The sequence below is a fragment of the Heterodontus francisci genome, chromosome 3 (genome assembly GCF_036365525.1).
Source record: "Heterodontus francisci isolate sHetFra1 chromosome 3, sHetFra1.hap1, whole genome shotgun sequence".
Classification (NCBI taxonomy): domain Eukaryota; kingdom Metazoa; phylum Chordata; class Chondrichthyes; order Heterodontiformes; family Heterodontidae; genus Heterodontus; species Heterodontus francisci.
In genome coordinates, this window is record NC_090373.1 from 84,575,737 (window position 1) to 84,590,779 (window position 15,043).

At 38.1% G+C, this 15,043-nt stretch overlaps 1 protein-coding gene across 1 annotated transcript in view; it reads right to left on the bottom strand.

The window, feature by feature from the left end:
• Positions 1 to 933: 933 nt before the first annotated feature.
• Positions 934 to 15,043, bottom strand: part of hadhab (hydroxyacyl-CoA dehydrogenase trifunctional multienzyme complex subunit alpha b) — a 90,732-nt gene continuing 76,622 nt past the window's right edge. The window contains exons 16-20 of the mRNA XM_068024070.1: positions 7,541 to 7,609; positions 5,795 to 5,990; positions 4,410 to 4,524; positions 2,931 to 3,076; positions 934 to 1,481 (exon numbers count right to left, since the gene is read on the bottom strand). Coding sequence (XP_067880171.1) covers positions 1,336 to 1,481; positions 2,931 to 3,076; positions 4,410 to 4,524; positions 5,795 to 5,990; positions 7,541 to 7,609 — 672 coding nt within the window. The 3' untranslated portion in view covers positions 934 to 1,335. The remainder of the gene's footprint in view (positions 1,482 to 2,930; positions 3,077 to 4,409; positions 4,525 to 5,794; positions 5,991 to 7,540; positions 7,610 to 15,043) is intronic.

Consider the following 15,043-nt stretch of genomic DNA (forward strand, 5'->3'; position numbering starts at 1 on the left):
CACTCCCCATAATACTGTATGAAAAATTACAATACAATGATCAATTTCATAGAATGATTCACCATGCTACTTGTATATTTTTCCACATGTATTCTGGCTGGTCAGATTATATTCTATTCAGGGCAAATGATTATCCAAAAGATTTAAATAATTTATTAGACTACCTGGCCAAGAGATAGGAATTCATCTAGCTCTTTTAATCATAATGTTAAAAACAATTCAAGTGCAATTTTACATTATTATGTGAGTTTTAGTTGAGGGAATTGATGCTGATTTGGGCATCCCATATTACTGGCCACCCTACAAAATAGATTTCCAGTCTTCATGTGTAAGCCTAGAGGACTGTGTCCGTAGGCTATTTCAACATGGCAGCATCACAATCTCACCCGATATCCACACATTTCCAGCAAGGGTCAGTGTCTTGTAAACTTGGATCACTCATTGCTACTGCGTTACTAAGTCATATGAACAAAGGTTTCACTAATGGAACTGTCTGGGAAACTTCCATTAGCATAATCATAAACTACAGTTTTACAGCTGGTATTCATTTATAAGACAGCAATAAAAAGCCAACAAAATAGTGTTATACTTGCCAGCTAGTGTTTGGACTGTCTTCAGCTGATCAGTAGAGAATTGGATAATGCTAGATCTATATGTGTATAACCTCAAGATGGACAATGGCTTTGGAAATGCAAGAACGGTTTCTTTCTAGTCATAAAATTGCTGCATTTAAAACAAATGTTCAGATTTTAAATTCAATGCATTTTGAGTTGCTTGCCAAATTTCAACATTTATTGGTTGATAAAGAAACTTAAGAGAATCTTCCTCCTCTTGAAACAGATTCTTGTGCCAGAATGCCAACCCACAAAGTTGCTTTAAAACATCATGATAAGCACCATGCCAACCTAGTGTTATTAAATAAGGGACAGAGTATTACAATCAATTTTTTAATGTTATAACATTGCATTGGAATGGCCTTATTGCTACCCTCAAGGAGTAGACAAATTTGCTATGAACTTAGCAAGCTCCACAAACAAATGCTGGAAACAAATCTTCAAAAATATTAAGAGCAAAATTGAACAGCATTGAAATTGTACGTTATGTATAAGTGCTGCTAAAGAAGTTGCAGTTGAAGGCACTAATCAAAGCTGATTGACTGACTAAAATATCCAGTATTAAAAACAGGTATAATCACTGTATATCAACAGTTCAGATGAAACTATGTATACAAGAGAAACGTGATTGCAACCTTGTGAAAATGGTCGCATTCAGCAATTATGTACACTTTTTTTTAATTGGGTGAATTCTGTTATGTAGATAGGTATAAGCTTCATCTTAGTGACGGAATTTCTTGCTCCTGTCCTTCGCGTAGTCCAGAAGCATCTGACAAGGTGTGAACTCACTGCCGTAAACACTTTCATATTTTTTCATCTTGTCAACCAGTGTGCTTGCTCCATAGGAATCTAAAAATTTGAATGGTCCTAAAGTGGATGAAACCCAGTAAAAATTAATTTAATTCTGAATGACATTTAAATAAGTGAATTATTTACTGTGTGTAATACTGCAACAGTGACTCCTACTTTATACATTGTAAATATTTGGCTACTGTAGTGATAATACTTTTTCATATTTTTTTGCATGATCCATTCAAATGCATCTCTGGGACAGAACAGCTGCAATAAATCAGACTGTATATTCAAAATTTAGCATCCTGTTAAATATAAACTCCATGACCAGTTAAAATACACAATCCCAACAGTACTTGCATACAATTATTTTCATTTGCTTTGGGAGAAGGAGAAAGCATGTTCATTAATTGAAATTCTGCAGGTAATTGTGTAGTAAAACATACTTTCTCCTCCTCCCAAAGCAAATCAAAAAACATTCTTTTCCTCCTCTCTCTACCCTCCAATTCAGTTTTCACTCCTCTGAAGAGTGCAGTTCAACAGGTGCCAGGTTTTGTCCAGTAACTCACTCAAGTAACTCAGATTCACTTCAGTCTAGACATTGTCAGCAACCTATTCAACTAAGGGGCATCCAGTGCCATGTCCAATCTTGTCCTCTCCTATTCCATACATATACAAAAGTTGCTAGATAGCCATTGGAAGCAAAACCAATGCTGTGTACTACTTTACTAGTCAATATCATAATGGGAATGGTTTCTTAAAAAAAGCTGATGGGTAATCTATATATGTGCCGGAGGGTTTCACCAGCATTTTTCACTCAGCATGGATGGTAAATTATGTGCACACTGCATTAGCGGCAGGTGAGGATTCAAGCTGCTAGTGCATATTCAGAAAAGTGAGTGGACTCTGCCCAAATAAGTTTCATTTTTTTTGATTTTCCTGTTTACCCATTCTGTCTCTCTACCTCACTCCCTCCCTGTCCCCTACCTCCAATTACCTTGACGTAATTTGACATTACCACCAGAATGTCTGCCAGAATGCTTGACGTTCAAGACAAAGATTTCAAGTGGGAGACATTAACAAATGGGAACATTTTGTCTCATGTATTGGTTATTTCACCAACAGCTTTACTTCAAAACCAAGTCCATAAATCTAGCAAAATCTTTGCTTCTACAGCAAAGTACCGAAATGACTGGAATTCAAAGAAAAAAAACAAAGTACCAAAGAACACAGCTCAATTTTGATGCAAAATTCAATATAAATTAGCAATTATGTCAAAATAGTATCTAGTAATTTTAAACTTAAAAAAGCGCTCTTCAGATAAAACTCCATGGAATTTTCTAGTAAAATAAAGTAAACATATAATTGGCTTTGCATCAAATGCTCTCCACAGTTCATATTTAGCAGCCTTTGTTTTAAATTATAAGCTTTCACAGTTCTGGGAAAACACAAAAACCTGAGATACAAGTTGCTTAGTAGTTCATATACAGTAGTGGATCTTTTCAAGTTTAGCAAATGCTTTACCTCCAAGGCATGGTGGGAACCCTAGGCCAAAAACAGCACCAATATCTCCCTCAATTGGGTCACTTAATATTCCATCCTGAAGACACAATACTGCCTCGTTCACAAATCTTGACACCAACCGCAATTGAATATCTTCATCTGATGAACTGGAAGGGAAGAAATCAAGTCAGTGACAGGGTAGTGTCAGTGCAGAATAGAGTACTTCAAGTAGTTGGTCCAAAGTTACAGGCTGAAAATTCTGGATAATTTTTTTCACGTGATCAAAGCAGACTACATTTCTATGTCCCCATTATTCTCTATCCTCCATAAGCATACACACAATATAAAACATCAGTGTATGAACATTTAGGATCATTGTGTAAAATTGCTCCATTTGTACCAAAGGCACCAATGTAGAAAAACAGTACACCTGCTACTTATATGATTACTCAGCCAAAAGTGGTTACAATCTGTTTAAATATCCATAGAACATGAAACCAGCGAGCATTTGCATTTAAACAAACTTACTGAATGATTTATATTCAATAAGAAACCAGATGATCTTAAACTAGATCCACTGCAGTAAAGAACAAATACAAGTATGAGCCAAAGCAACACTTTGCATTTATGTAGCACTTTTAACATAATAAAACATCCCAGGGTGCTTCACAGTAGCATTAACAAATTAGCAAGACACTGAGTGAGGAGCTACTAGGACAGGTGACCAAAAGCTTGGTCAAGGAGGTAGATTTTAAGGAGCGTTCTGAAGGAGGAGAACGAGGTAGAAAGGGGAGAGGTTTAGGGAGAGCATTCTAAAGCTTAGGACCTAGACAGCTGAAGGCACAGGCACCAATGGTGGAGAAACAAAAATTGAGGATACAGAAGACACAAGAATTGGAGGGGCAGAGCCAAACCGTATATTACAACAGTGACCAATATTCCCTCTAATTTCTGCTTGTTGCACTGCGCAGTCTCTAAGATTTCTATGTGGTGCACATCTTAAAAGGGAATGGCTTGGCCCCGGTTTGTTTGTTCTCTGAACGGTACATTATGGATTGCTACTCGGCTGCACATCCATGCAGCTTAGCGTACATTGACAGTGACTACGCTTTAAAAAGTAGTTCATTCGCTGTACAGTGCTTTGGGATGTCCTGAAGTTATGATTAAAGCCGCCAAATAAATGCAAGCCACTTCTTTCTTTAAACCATGATCTTCCAGTATGTGGCAGAATGGGTCACTGCACTGATCTAGTTATAAACAGTGGTGACAACGCTTCAAAAGTAATTCATTGTCCCCAAATGCTTTTTGGGACATTTTGAAGACATGAAAGGTGCTGTATAAATGCAAGCTTTAAAAAATAGTTACTGGACTATTTATTGCCAACCATTTGTTGATACAAGTTATCATAAACTATGGAATTAAGTGAGTATAAATGAAATTGGTCCTCCAATCAACTTGCTGCATTTGAAGGATTTACAGAATATTTTACATTTTACTTACACCTCAAGGCTAGCAGGCAGTTTAAAGCGGTCTAGAATTTCCTTAGCACCTGGATTCAAAGATTTGCGTTTCACACCTGCCTGGTAAAGGTAGCAACCTTTTCCTGCCTTTCGGCCTGAAATTGAAAGAATTAAAATTGAATTTGATTACTTTGTTTCTAGTAAATAAGAATCAAAGACCTATAATTCTCAATATTGCACTATAACATTTAATTGTTTCAATAAACATACTTTTCACAAGACTTTTACTCATATTTTATTATCTTTTAAAGATGTGTTGATTGGTATTTAAATCCTATGCCATTGTGAATAATTTCCCTGAAGTAACTTTGTCAATCCCTTCATAATCAGCTCACAATCTACTCTTTACAAAAAGAGAGCAAGTTCACTGGGGAATGTGGGTCAGGGATAGAGAGGGCGATTGGAGAATGAAGAGGGTGTGGTGCCCAGAATTTCCTGCAGAAAGGGAGTAGAAGCAGCAACATGATGAGCGGGAGCGAGACCAAGAAAGGAACAGTCAGTGAAGGGTTGAGTGAAACCAGGGATTTTATCCAGGTTAAAGTGTGAAAGATTGTTTCTACTATTGGAATAATGGGGAACAAGGGGACAGAGGCCACACATTCTCAGTGGAAGAATCTAGGGGGAAGGGAGCAGGTTTCTGAAAAGACAACTATGGGTCCATGGAATGCTTCACCACGAATAGCTATTGAGAGAGAGAGACTAGAACATCACGTAAATCACAAAGAAAGGTACTCCGTTACAGAGAACCAACCTTTTCAAGGTGGAGGATGGAGCAACATACACTTTCTTTCAGTATCACTTTGCAACAAATTTTCTTAGTTCAAGCAGAGCATTAGGATAAAGTGAAGACAATTTAAGGACTATTACACAGAGTTGTATTACAGTTTAGGGCCAGAATGTGCAAGTCTTAGATTCACCAGATGGTATCAATCAATTCAGATGTCAGAAGCTGGGTGTGACTGGTTGAAACAACAGAAGTTATGTTTTGCCTGAGAAATTTAACACATAAAATAGGCTGATCCCTAAAAATAGGAGCAGCAATATCGAATCAGCTAGACAAGCAACAATGAAGAAAACTTGAAAAAAAAACTAATGGATTATGAAGGAATCAGTTGATAAATATTGGGTTGAATTTAATCCTAGTGTGAAACAGAGCTGATCAAAGAACTGAAATTACAACTCTAGAATCTATATAGTATACCGTAACAGAGCTGAATGATAACAGAAATCATACAGCTAGTGTGAGAAAACAATTGTTAAAGGGACTCCAAATACTTGGACAACATGCTATTCATCAGTATGGAAGATGAAGAATTGTCGCAAAATTGTGCCTAGATTTGTTATATCACAGCTGATTTTACTTACCTAAAAATCCCTTTGCAACCATCTCCTTTAGCAGTTCAACACTTCCACCTGCCATTCGAGTGCCAAAAGCTTTTCCCAAATCCTCTGCAACATGTGCTGCAACATCAACACCAACTTCATCAATCAGTGTGGCAGTGCCCACAGGAAATCCAAAGCCAGTTGTAATTGAATCTAGTTTCTTTGGATCACCCTGCTCCTGAAAACGTAAATCATTGGTACCTTAGATGCAAATTGCAATAAACAAAAGCCCATTTCCCTCATGACCTTAACCCAAATTAAAATTCCTCAAAAGATTAAGAGGGAATGTCAGTTTAGTGCATACAATATCTACTTTACTCCATGATGAAAAGTATAGCTAGGAAAATTTTAATGGAGTGAGAAATTAGGCCTTTTTATTTTTGTTCTTTTTTAATATATTATATATATATATATATATATATATATATATATATAGCTAAACAGATTCCTCCAGAAAAATTGTCAAAAATGAAAACTCACGTAGAGCCTAGATTTTTTTCCCCCATAAAATGTCAATATTTTAACATATAAAACATTGTGCATGAGACATCTAGGGGAAGTTATATGGTGCTATAACTAATTAAAATCAAGCCACTATATTTAGGACAGTAGCACCTACACTATGACATCTAAACACTGTTATTCATTTGCAGCTACAAGTCCCAGTTTACAAGACATGAGAACACTGCAGTGTGGAAAGAAAGACAATTAATTGGACCTCAAATGTTCATAAGCTAGAACTACAGTATTATACACTACTAGTCTTACAAAATATGAATTTTAATAAAAACTAGTAACTACAAAATAAATTTGCTTTAAGGGTAAGCTGCTTTAGATGTTTATTTTAAAGCTGAGACTGTTGTTGCAGCAGGGTGTTAATTTAGGCTTTGCCTAAAGTTCCCACAATGCTTGTTTGGTAAATGCATTAAATTTGGGAAATTTAACAAATCAATGTTAAATATCACATATTCCAGCTCAATGAAAGCAAATGGCCCTCCTCATATTTCCATCCCTATTTTTCTGGAAGCAGGTGAATCATGCGAAGGTATGGTCAAAGTGCCAGCTACTCTAAAGAATCTTGCCCAATGGTCACGTACACATGGCAGATTATTCAACCACAGGGCACAGCACAGACAAGCCTGAACACGAGACATATTCTGATAATAGGGAATCATTGGAGAGTGATCAACAGCATGTGTTAAAACAAACTCAAGAACATTGGGTGGCTGTTCTAAACCTACAAGATCAGAAGTGAAGACAACAGAATCTATGGAAGAAAGAAATTTTGGCTGCTACAGTGGGATTTACTGGTGGCGACCCAATATGGATAAAATCTAAATGATGAACAATTTTTATGTCAGGCTTCATTTAATTTCTGATTAGGCCTAAAATGTCCCACTGGCACAATTATTATGTTGGTAAATAATAGCCATTAGAATTCTATTATAGTTAATTCATACTGTTGATCTTAGTAAGGTATCTATGATTGAATGGAAATAAGTTTCTTCTGCAGTGTAAAATTTACAAGGACTACAACAGAAACATTTCACACTTTTAAGACAATGCTGTATTTGTTAGTAATTGTTTTGAAAACTTCTCCATTATGTATGTATGTATGTTTATAAAAAAAACTAAACTTACATACAAAACTGTTCTTCAACAAAAATGTTGGGAAAAGCTTTATGGACAGCAGCATTTTTAATTCAAGCTAATACAATCTAAACAGACCTGCAAGACTCTGAGTGCTTCTGCCAATGTAGGTGCAAGACATCTTGTGGTATAAAAACCTGGGCCATCCTAAAGAAAATAAAAAGTCATCTTTTCAATCCAAGTGTTTTATAATCAAAAGGTTTTTGTCCACACACAAAAGTATATACTTGAAATAAATTCTCCAACAGGCATCTAACCAGAACCTATTCTTCAGAAGAGACTTTAAATCGGGCCCACTTGTCTGGCCAGGCTGACACTGCATTGTTTTTTAAAGAAAAGGTCTAACCGCACAATGCTAAGAGGAATAAGAAGTTCTCCTCATGTCCTACCTAACTGGTCCCTCAACCACCATGACCAAAAAAAATCTTATTGCTTTTTTGAGTAATCTTACATCTTTGGCCTCCTTGTCTCGAGAGACAATGGGTAAGCGCCTGGAGGTGGTCAGTGGTTTGTGGAGCAGCACCTGGAGTGGCTATAAAGGCCAATTCTAGAGTGATAGACTCTTCCACAGACACTGCAGATAAAATTGTTGTCAGGGCTGTTACACAGTTGGCTCTCTCCTTGCACTTCTGTCTTTTTTCCTGCCAACTGCTAAGTCTCTTCGAATTGCCACTCTTTAGCCCCGCCTTTATGGCTGTCTACCAGCTCTGGCGATCACTGGCTACTAACTCCCACGACTTGTGGTCAATGTCACAGGACTTCATGTCGCATTTGCAGACGTCTTTAAAGCGGAGACATGGACGGCCGGCGTGTCTGATACCAGTGACGAGCTTGCTGTACAATGCGTCCTTGGGGATCCTGCCATCTTCCATGCGGCTCACATGGCCAAGCCATCTCAAGCGCCGCTGGCTCAGTAGGATGTATATGCTGGGGATGTTGGCCGCCTCGAGGACTTCTGCATTGGAGATACAGTCCTGCCACCTGATGCCAAGGATTCTCTGGAGGCGGCGAAGATGGAATGAATTGAGACGTCGCTCTTGGCTGACATATGTTGTCCAGGCCTTGCTGCCGTAGACCAAGGTACTGAGGACACAGGCTTGATACACTCCAACTTTTGTGTTCTGTGTCAGTGCGCCATTTTCCCACACCCTCTTGGCCAGTCTGGATATAGCAGCGGTCGCCTTTCTCATGTGCTTGTTGATTTCTGCATCGAGAGAAATGTACTGGGCACATAAAAATTACTAAATTTGCCCACATAACAATGGTAATTACATTTCAAAGTAAATCTTTGTGCATAAAGAGCATTGTGGCATACTGGAAGAGGTAATAAGGCAATATACAAATGCTAGTTGTCCTTTTACCTCCGTCATCTTAATATATAAAAACTGCTGCTTCAAGAGCCATGCAACTTCGAGGTATGGTTGCCTATTTTTGAGAGAGGATAAAGAAACACACTAAAAACGCCAACTTGCCATTTAAAGTGCAACCGGTATTTTGATATCGGTGAGCACTGTGCAACTGTCTATCTAATAGCTATGCATAAGTACCTGTAGCATTAATTTGTTCAAAAAATAACAATGAGACTGAGGAACACACAATGCAGCAAAGAGAGAGATCATGAATTGCAAGTGTTATTTGGATAATGGGGGTGAACTGTGCATTGCAATAAGCAAGTGCAACATTATAAACAAAAATGTGCAGAATGGATATTTAAAGGTACAGCAGCATAGTGGTTATGTTACTGGACTAGTAATCCAGAGGTCTGGATAGATAATCTGGAGATGCGAGTTAAAATCCCAACATGGCAGCTGGGGAATTTAAATCCAGTTAATTACATAAATCTGCAATAAAAAGCTAGCAATCAGTAAGAGTGACTATGAATTTACCAGATTGTTGTAAAAACACTGTTGCTTCACTAATGCCCTTTAAGGAAGGAAGCCTGCCGTCCTTACCCGGTTTGGCCTATAAGTGACTGCAGATCCACAGCAATGTGGTTGACTCTCAACTGCCTTCTGCAATGGCCTAGCAAGTCACTCAGTTCTATTAAACCCTCTGTCATAAAGGTCAGAAGTGGGATTATTCACTGATGATTGCACAATGTTCAGTTCCATTTGCAACTCCTCAGATAATGAAGCAGTCTGTGCCCACATGCAGCAAGACCAGGACAAAATTCAGGCTTGGGCTGATAAGTGGCAAGTAACATTCGTGCCACACATGTGCCAGACAATGATTACCTCAAAAGAGAGAATATAACTAGCTCCCTATGACATTCAACAACATCACCATTGTTGACACCCCCAGCATCAACCAGGAGCTTAGCTGGACCAGCCACATAAATATGTGGCTATAGGAGGTCAGAGGTTGGGAATTCTGTAGTGAGAGACTCGCCTCCTGATTCCTCAAAGCTTTTCCACCACCTACAAAGCACAAGTCAGGAGTGTGATGAAATATTCTCCGCTTGCCTGGATGACTGCCGACAACACTGAAGAAGCTTGAGATCATCCAGGACAAAGCAGCCTGTGCGATTGGCACCTCATCCACCACCTTAAACATTGACTTCCTGCACCACTGGTTCAATGTGCACCATCAACAGGGTGCACTGCAACAACTCACCAAGGTTTCTTCGACAGTGCTTTCCAAACCCGTGATTTCTATAATCTAGAAGGACAAAGGAGCAGGCTCATGGGCACACCACCCCCTCCAAGTATATACATCATCATGACTTAGAAATATACTGCGCTCCTTCAACATCACTGGGTCAAAATCCTAGAAATACTTACCTTGTAGCACCGCTGGAGTACCTTCATCACAAGGACTCTAGCAGTTCATGGAAGTGGTTCACCACCACCACCTTCTCAGGAACAATTGGGAGATGGGCAGTGACAGCGAGGCCCACATTCGGTGAATAAATAAAATTTAAAGAAAAGTCCACAGTATGTGATACAGTTTGATTAGATGCATATCATATAAAAAAGTGCTCTTCCTTCACTCTCACATTCTGGTTCGGCCAATAAGGTTAGCAGAAAGTTTCTAAAAGGGTAACAAATTTAATTTGATCATTATGAATAAAGATTACATCTAAAATACTTAAGATTTGCAATGTTCAGTAGGCCCCCAACCCAAAGATCCAAATAAAATCTCAATCTATTAACTGATCAGTGATATTTAAACTACAGTTTAAACTGTATTAACCCAAATTTCTCTCATTCTAAATAGTACAAAACAATCAAATTTAAAAATTTATAGATAAAAATCAGGTGATCCTACATTTTGAGCCTTTATTCATACAGACATGGCCAGGTTCAAAAGGCTGTCAGTATAAAGCAAATAGCAGTCTATAATAGCAGCATTCATGGCTAGCTGAATAGCTTGCTTTAAAAAAAATCCAAGAAACGTTTGCACCTCTAATACACTGTTGACCAGTGAAGCCTGGGAACAAGTCACACAACTACCATTTTTGATACAGAATGGCCCTATAGTCTAAGGGGACAAAAATACCAGAAGAAAATAGATAGAGGAGTGAAGTACCACTGAACTGAATTAGAAGGCAACAAAAGTACCTTCCATCCTACTGTGTAAACTATAACTGTGCCAAAGGTACATACCCACTACATTTATTGAAAAACCAAAGTTCTGGTATTTACGTTGACAGACTGCTGCACACAGTACATCAGGAGTGCAAGTGTAGTTCATTAAGCAATATAAACATATGACGGCGCTTTTATATTTTTGGTTAGTTTTTTTTTTTGAGGACTCATGTATTTTAGAATTATCGACATTGTTTTATTTGGGAAAACTGAAAAGGATTCCATGGATTTTTTTTCACTGAGCTTATTGAAAGGACACTGAGAGGTCTTGTTTGAAAACAACATTTACTGGAAGTCTGAAATAACAAGAAGAAATGCTGGAAATACTCAGCAGGTCTGGCAGCATCTGTGCAGAGAGAAGCAGAGTTAACGTTTCAGGTCAGTGACCCTTCCTCAGAACTGACAAATACTAGAAATGTAAAAGTTTTTAAGCAAGTAAAGCAGGGGTGGGGCAAGAGATAACAAAGGTGAAGGTGTTGATAGGACAGGGTCACAGAGAATAACTGACCAGAAGGTTATGGAACCAAGGCAAATGGTACGTTAATGGTGTGCTGAAAGACAAAGTGCTAGTACAGAGAGGATGTGAATGACTGTAAAGCACAGAGCACTCCAAGCACAAACTTAAAAAACACATTAAAAAAAAACAAAACAGTGAGTAAGCACAGTGGAAACAAACTAAATAAATGGAAAAACCTAAAATAAAATAACCAAATAAAAAAGGAAAAAAAAAAAGAGAAAATAACTAAGCATACAAAGGGGGGGACCCGTCATGCTCTGAAATTATTGAACTCAATGTTCAGTCCGGCAGGCTGTAGTGTGCCTAATTGGTAAATGAGGTGCTGTTCCTCTGAATGACTGTATTGCACTGTTCTTTTTTCTTTTTCATATGGTTATTTTTTTTTCGGTTTTTCAGTTTGTTTCCACAGTGTTTACCCACTGTTTTGGTTTTTTTTAATGTGTTTTTTAATGTTTGTGCTTTACAGTCATCCACACCCTCTCTGTACTAGCACTTTGTCTTTCAGCACACCATTAACATACCGTTCGCCTTTGTTCCATGACCTTCTGATCAGTTATTCTCTGTGACCCTGTCCTACCAACACCTTCACCTTTGTTATCTCTTGCCCCACCCCCGCTTTACTGCTTAAAACCTTTGACATTTCTAATATTTGTCAGTTCTGAAGAAGGGTCTCTGACCTGACTCGTTAACTCTGCTTCTCTCTGCATAGATGCTGCAAGACTTGCTGAGTATTTCCAGCATTTCTTGTTTTTATTTTAGATTTCCAGCATCTGCAGTATTTTGCTTTTAATTTACTGAAAGTCACCTGTCTTCAGATAAATACCCTACAGGGGCTTTTTGACTTGGGGGGGGGGGGGGCGGAGAGAAGATGTTTACAGAGAAGTGACAGATCAAGCTTTATAGGGGTCAGGAAGCTTGACTCTTCAGATATTGTTTTTGGTTTTGCTTTGGACAGTGTGTTGGAGTGTGAACTGTTTTGAAGGCAGTTGAAGAAAACCAGTCAAGAGAGCAGTCACCATCAATACCCTCTTCCATCTCGGAAAACTTCCTGAGAATCAAGTGCAAGAAATAGAGAAACTGGTGCTGCATTTCTCATGAAAAGCCTGCCAGAAACCCTTGTTGACGCATTCTCCTGGAAAGCCTGCCAAACTGATCTTCAATGTTGCCTGAAAAAAACCATTTTAGAAAGATAATCGTCTACACGTATTTGGGATGCCAAACCAAAAAGGGACAACTGACATCTTTCCATTTCTTCTCTTTTATTCTTCAAGAATTAGTAAGTATTTGGCCAAAGTATTTTCTTTTTTTTTGTAACAGAGCTCTAAAGTGAAAAATCTCTTTTTTTGGTTAACCGGTGTGTGAGGGGCGAAGGTAAAAAGGGAACTCTCATATTTCAGTCTGTGTGTTAATGCTTTGCTTCGCCACTAGTTAAGTCTTGTTTAATAAAAACTGATAATTTTGTTGTTTATTAAAAAAACTTGGTTGGTGTATTTTATTCTGGGATAACAATAGAATCTATGATTGACCATATCGGTAACTGGGTAAACATTTAAATATATGTTGTGACCTGTTGAGAAGTGGAACTCCAAAAGACAGTGTACTCCTCCCACCTTGGTCATAACAATATCATAGAAGAGTTTTAACATTACAATAAAAACATTCTTGTCCACTTACATATAATAAAGTGCGATTATTATCCAGATTATTCTGCATACCACCTTAAGTTCACACAATGCAAATTTAAGGTTACATAGTGAATATAATGGCCCATAATTTGCTGTTAATGTAACGGCAAGGCCAACAGCACTCTTCTTTATTTATGTGCAAATGTTACAGCAACTTCAGGCGAAGGCAGATGCATGGTTAAACCCAGAAATCCAGACGTTGGTGTCCATGATGGGCCGATCCACCATTAGCCTCACAGAAATGGTATTGTGCTGTCTTGCTCACTTTTGAAATGGATTGAACAGTGTGGTTGCTGTATTTGCACGGTAGATAGGAACTAAATTCATCACAGAAAGTTAGAGCTGGTCTGAAGTGATGCAAAGAGCCTGTTTTGGAACCATTTAAGGTCCGCACATATTTAATTAAGCCTCAATTAACTGTCAGAAATTACTTAAATCATGTGCTCAGTGTTAATTACTGCCAACAAACCTCTCGGGCACCAGATGTTAACTGTTAAAAGGGTTAAAAAGACTTCCATTAATATAGAGCCTTTCACGACCACCGGATATCTCAAAGCACTTTACAGCCAATGATGTACTTTTGAAGTGTAGTCACTGTTGTAGCATAGGAAACGTGGCAGCCAATTTGCACACAGCAAACTCTGACAAACAGCTATGTGATATTGGACAGGACCCTGCTCTTCTTCAAAATAGTGCCATGAAATCTTTTACACCTGAGCAGGCGGATGGGGCCTCGGTTTAACGTCTCATCCGAAAGACTGCACCTCCGACAGCGCAGCACTCCCTCACTACTGCACTGGAGTGTCAATAATGATTTTTGTGCTCAAGCCCTGGAGTGGGACTTGAATCCGGAACCTTGTGATTCAGAGGCAAGAGTACTACTGACGGTTATCAGTCAACCATATGTTGAATAGAGACACAACTGTGAATGTGATTCTAGACATGCCTGAATTGATTAAGCCCTAAAGTACATAAATACACCAAACTTCATACAGATTAGTAATTAATGGGAATTCTTTCTCTCCATTAAGATTTTGGAATATTTTCAAGAAAAAACTATTCAATGTTGTACTTCTAGTCACAAAATATTTTGTCTTTCCAATCCAAAGCGCAAGTTAAAAAAAATCAAATCAAAGCAATCAGCTCCATAACAGCACTTCTCAAAAGTTTTAACCAGTATCACTGCAAATGTACACATCAGAAAACAGTTCAATATTGAAAGCCAAGACATAAAGATGCCATACTGCTTTGCAAATCTACAAATGTGGACTTAAAGAATGACTGACAGTACAAATACAATACAGCAACATCTTCTACATAGAATATAAGAAGTTGGAAACCCTTTAATCCAAGATTCAGTCATTACCTTGACAGATTAGTATTAGATCTAAAACTGAGTTACTTTAACAATATGTCAATGGAAACTGAGATTGTGGAATTTTACATGTTTATGTTACCAGCAATAAGCCAGCCAATTCACAAAACATATGCATGGTATTAGCAAAAGACCAATTATAGCGAAAAGTGAAACTTAATTTCTCAATGGAAGCCAACAGGATAAGGTGTATAATTTTGTGCCTAATCTTACAAATCCGGCTCCTCTCTTGCCCCTCGCCACCCAACAACTACTGTTTCACTTAGCTACGGGTAGCATACATGACATTAGCATAGCGATTGCTCAACTATCAGAAATTTACTGAACATTTAAAATGCTACCTATCCATTAAAATGAAGAATGATGACAGGAGGTCCATTAATATTGGAACCAAATGCAATAGTGTGGTGGCAGAGC